The 5680-nt window shown below is 42.8% G+C and overlaps 1 protein-coding gene across 2 annotated transcripts in view; it reads right to left on the bottom strand.

The window, feature by feature from the left end:
* Window positions 1–5140: 5140 nt before the first annotated feature.
* The window catches only part of CCDC142 (coiled-coil domain containing 142), a 164429-nt gene continuing 163889 nt past the window's right edge, over window positions 5141–5680 (bottom strand). For both annotated transcript variants that reach the window (XM_053704407.1, XM_053704406.1), the window contains one exon: window positions 5141–5299. In XM_053704407.1, the coding sequence (XP_053560382.1) occupies window positions 5221–5299 (79 nt within the window). In that variant the 3' untranslated portion in view covers window positions 5141–5220. The remainder of the gene's footprint in view (window positions 5300–5680) is intronic.

Genomic DNA, 5680 nt, shown 5'->3' with positions numbered 1-5680 from the left:
TGAAGAAACAACACAAGTCGATTCGTATGAGACTCTGCTAAATGTAAAGACTGAGCAAGTACCAAGATATCGTCCAAATAAGGAAATACCACAATACCCTGTTCTCTGATTACAGACAGAAGGGCACCGAGAATCTTTGTGAAAATTCTTGGAGCTGTAGCAAGGCCAAACGGTAGAGCCACAAATTGGTAATGCTTGTCTAGAAAAGAGAATCTCAGGAACTGATAATGATCTGGATGAATCGGAATATGCAGATATGCATCCTGTAAATCTATTGTGGACATATAATTCCCTTGCTGAACAAAAGGCAATATAGTCCTTACAGTTACCATCTTGAACGTTGGTATCCTTACATAACGATTCAATAATTTTAGATCCAGAACTGGTCTGAAGGAATTCTCCTTCTTTGGTACAATGAAGAGATTTGAATAAAACCCCATCCCCTGTTCCGGAACTGGAACTGGCATAATTACTCCAGCCAACTCTAGATCTGAAACACAATTCAGAAATGCTTGAGCTTTCACTGGATTTACTGGGACACGGGAAAGAAAAAATCTCTTTGCAGGAGGTCTCATCTTGAAACCAATTCTGTACCCTTCTGAAACAATGTTCTGAATCCAAAGATTGTGAACAGAATTGATCCAAATTTCTTTGAAAAAACGTAACCTGCCCCCTACCAGCTGAACTGGAATGAGGGCCGTACCTTCATGTGAACTTAGAAGCAGGCTTTGCCTTTCTAGCAGGCTTGGATTTATTCCAGACTGGAGATGGTTTCCAAACTGAAACTGCTCCTGAGGACGAAGGATCAGGCTTTTGTTCTTTGTTGAAACGAAAGGAACGAAAACGATTGTTAGCCCTGTTTTTACCTTTAGACTTTTTATCCTGTGGTAAAAAAGTTCCTTTCCCACCAGTAACAGTTGAAATAATAGAATCCAACTGAGAACCAAATAATTTGTTTCCCTGGAAAGAAATGGAAAGTAGAGTTGATTTAGAAGCCATATCAGCATTCCAGGTCTTAAGCCATAAAGCTCTTCTGGCTAAGATAGCCAGAGACATAAGCCTAACATCAACTCTAATAATATCAAAAATGGCATCACAAATGAAATTATTAGCATGCTGGAGAAGAATAATAATATCATGAGAATCACGATTTGTTACTTGTTGCGCTAGAGTTTCCAACCAAAAAGTTGAAGCTGCAGCAACATCAGCCAATGATATAGCAGGTCTAAGAAGATTACCTGAACATAGATAAGCTTTTCTTAGAAAAGATTCAATTTTTCTATCTAAAGGATCCTTAAACGAGGTACCATCTGACGTAGGAATGGTAGTACGTTTAGCAAGGGTAGAAATAGCCCCATCAACTTTAGGGATTTTGTCCCAAAATTCTAACCTGTCAGGCGGAACAGGATATAATTGCTTAAAACGTTTAGAAGGAGTAAATGAATTACCCAATTTATCCCATTCCTTGGAAATTACTGCAGAAATAGCATTAGGAACAGGAAAGACTTCTGGAATAACCGCAGGAGCTTTAAAAACCTTATCCAAACGTATAGAATTAGTATCAAGAGGACTAGAATCCTCTATTTCTAAAGCAATTAGTACTTCTTTAAGTAAAGAGCGAATAAATTCCATCTTAAATAAATATGAAGATTTATCAGCATCAATCTCTGAGATAGAATCCTCTGAACCAGAAGAGTCCAAAGAATCAGAATGATGGTGTTCATTTAAAAATTCATCTGTAGAGAGAGAAGATTTAAAAGACTTTTTACGTTTACTAGAAGGAGAAATAACAGACAAAGCCTTCTTTATGGATTCAGAAACAAAATCTCTTATGTTATCAGGAACATTCTGCACCTTAGATGTTGAGGGAACTGCAACAGGCAATGGTACATCACTAAAGGAAATATTATCTGCTTTAACAAGTTTGTCATGACAATTATTACAAACAACAGCTGGAGGAATAGCTACCAAAAGTTTACAGCAGATACACTTAGCTTTGGTAGATCCAGCAGGCAGTGGTTTTCCTGTAGTATCTTCTGGCTCAGATGCAACGTGAGACATCTTGCAATATGTAAGAGAAAAAACAACATATAAAGCAAAATAGATCAAATTCCTTATAAGACAGTTTCAGGAATGGGAAAAAATGCCAAACATCAAGCTTCTAGCAACCAGAAGCAAATGAAAAATGAGACAGAAATAATGTGGAAACAAAAGCGACGCCCATATTTTTTAGCGCCAAATAAGACGCCCACATTATTTGGCGCCTAAATGCTTTTGGCGCCAAAAATGACGCCACATCCGGAACGCCGACATTTTTGGCGCAAAATAACGTCAAAAAATGACGCAACTTCCGGCGACACGTATGACGCCGGAAACGGAAAAGAATTTTTGCGCCAAAAAAGTCTGCGCCAAGAATGACGCAATAAAATGAAGCATTTTCAGCCCCCGCGAGCCTAACAGCCCACAGGGAAAAAAGTCAAATTTTTGAGGTAAGAAAAATATGATAATTCAATGCATAATCCCAAATATGAAACTGACTGTCTTGAAATAAGGAAAGTTGAACATTCTGAGTCAAGGCAAATAAATGTTTGAATACATATATTTAGAACTTTATAAATAAAGTGCCCAACCATAGCTTAGAGTGTCACAGAAAATAAGACTTACTTACCCCAGGACACTCATCTACATGTTTGTAGAAAGCCAAACCAGTACTGAAACGAGAATCAGTAGAGGAAATGGTAAATATAAGAGTATATCGTCGATCTGAAAAGGGAGGTAAGAGATGAATCTCTACGACCGATAACAGAGAACCTTATGAAATAGACCCCGTAGAAGGAGATCACTGCATTCAATAGGCAATACTCCTCACATCCCTCTGACATTCACTGCACGCTGAGAGGAAAACCGGGCTCCAACTTGCTGCGGAGCGCATATCAACGTAGAATCTAGCACAAACTTACTTCACCACCTCCCTTGGAGGCAAAGTTTGTAAAACTGATTTGTGGGTGTGGTGAGGGGTGTATTTATAGGCATTTTAAGGTTTGGGAAACTTTGCCCCTCCTGGTAGGAATGTATATCCCATACGTCACTAGCTCATGGACTCTTGTTAATTACATGAAAGAAAAAATGCCAGTGAACAAGCTTCTAGCGACCAGAAGCAAATAAACAATGAGACTTAAATAATGTGGAGACAATAATGACGCCCATATTTTTTAGCTCCAAAAAAAGACGCCCACATTATTTGGCGCCTAAATGCTTTTAGCTCCAAAAATGACGCCACATCCGGTAACGCCGACACTTTTGGCGCAAAAAACGTAAAAAATGACGCAACTTCCGGTGACAAGTATGACGCCGGAAATAACAAAGAAATTTTTTTGCGCCAAAAAAGTCTGCGCCAAGAATGACGCAATAAAATGAAGCATTTTCAGCCCCTGCGAGCCTAACAGCCCACAGGGAAAAAAGTCAAATTTTAAGGTAAGAAAAAAATGATCATTCAAATGCATTATCCCAATAATGAAACTGACTGTCTGAAATAAGGAATATTGAACATCCTGAATCAAGGCAAATAAATGTTTAAACACAAATATTTAGAACTTTATATAAAAGCGCCCAACCATAGCTTAGAGTGTCACAGAAAATAAGACTTACTTACCCCAGGACACTCATCTACATGTAGTAGAAAGCCAAACCAGTACTGAAACGAGAATCAGCAGAGGTAATGGTATATATATAAGAGTATATCGTCGATCTGAAAAGGGAGGTAAGAGATGAATCTCTACGACCGATAACAGAGAACCTATGAAATAGACCCCGTAGAAGGAGATCATTGCATTCAAATAGGCAATACTCTCCTCACATCCCTCTGACATTCACTGCACGCTGAGAGGAAAACCGGGCTCCAACCTGCTGCGGAGCGCATATCAACGTAGAATCTAGCACAAACTTACTTCACCACCTCCATCGGAGGCAAAGTTTGTAAAACTGAATTGTGGGTGTGGTGAGGGGTGTATTTATAGGCATTTTGAGGTTTGGGAAACTTTGCCCCTCCTGGTAGGAATGTATATCCCATACGTCACTAGCTCATGGACTCTTGCTAATAACATGAAAGAAAGAGAGAATTGAGAATGAGGGAGATGACAAGGCACCGGGATATATACAATGCTGCTCACCTCTGTCTGTTGTTCTCACTGATACTTTACTAAACACACACACAAAACCAGTCAAAGCATCAGACAGACACAGCACCAGACACACTCACAACCAGTAGCAGCACCAGACACACACAACCAGTCACAGCACCAGACACACACACACACAACCAGTCACAGCACCAGACACACACACACACACACAACCAGTCACAGACACACACACAACCAGTCACAGCACCAGGCACAGACACACACACAACCAGTCACACACACACACAACCAGTCACACACACACACAACCAGTCACACACACACACAACCAGTCACACACACACAACCAGTCACACACACACAACCAGTCACACACACACAACCAGTCACAGCACCAGACACAGACACACAACCATTCACAGCACCAGACACAGACACAGACACACAACCAGTCACAGCACCAGGCACAGACACACACACACAACCAGTCACAGCACCAGGGACAGACACACACACCCCACCAGTCACAGCCCCAGACACACACCCCACCAGTCACAGTCCCAGACACACACACACAACCAGTCACACACACACAACCAGTCACACACACACAACCAGTCACACACACACAACCAGTCACACACACAACCAGTCACACACACACACAACCAACCAGTCACACACACACAACCAGACACACACACACAACCATTCACAGCACCAGACACACACACACAACCAGTCACAGCACCAGACACACACACACAACCAGACACACACACAACCAGTCACACACACACACACAACCAGTCACACACACACACAACCAGTCACACACGCAACCAGTCACACACGCAACCAGACACACACACGCAACCAGACACACACACGCAACCAGACACACACACGCAACCAGACACACACACGCAACCAGACACACACACGCAACCAGACACACACACGCAACCAGACACACACACGCAACCAGACACACACACGCAACCAGTCACACACACGCAACCAGTCACACACACGCAACCAGTCACACACACGCAACCAGTCACACACACGCAACCAGTCACAGCCCAGAACCAGAAGACTGCAGAAATCCACAAACAAACTCAAAATCACATTTCAACTGGAGAGCTCCCTGCAAGCTAAAAGAGAGAATTGAGAATGAGGGAGATGACAAGGCACCAGGATATATACAACCAGACACACACACACCACCAGTCACAGCCCCAGACACACACACCACCAGTCACAGCCCCAGACACACACACCACCAGTCACAGCCCCAGACACACACACCACCAGTCACAGCCCCAGACACACACACCACCAGTCACAGCCCCAGACACACACACCACCAGTCACAGCACCAGACACACACACACACAACCAGTCACAGCACCAGACACACACACACACAACCAGTCACAGCACCAGGCACACACACACACCACCAGTCACAGCACCAGGCACACCACCAGTCACAGCCCCAGGCACAGACACACCACCAGTCACAGCACCAGGCA

This window comes from Bombina bombina, chromosome 2 (assembly GCF_027579735.1).
Source record: "Bombina bombina isolate aBomBom1 chromosome 2, aBomBom1.pri, whole genome shotgun sequence".
Taxonomy (NCBI): domain Eukaryota; kingdom Metazoa; phylum Chordata; class Amphibia; order Anura; family Bombinatoridae; genus Bombina; species Bombina bombina.
The sequence above is the reverse complement of the archived record's forward strand: the minus strand, read 5'-3'. Positions and strand labels throughout refer to the sequence as shown.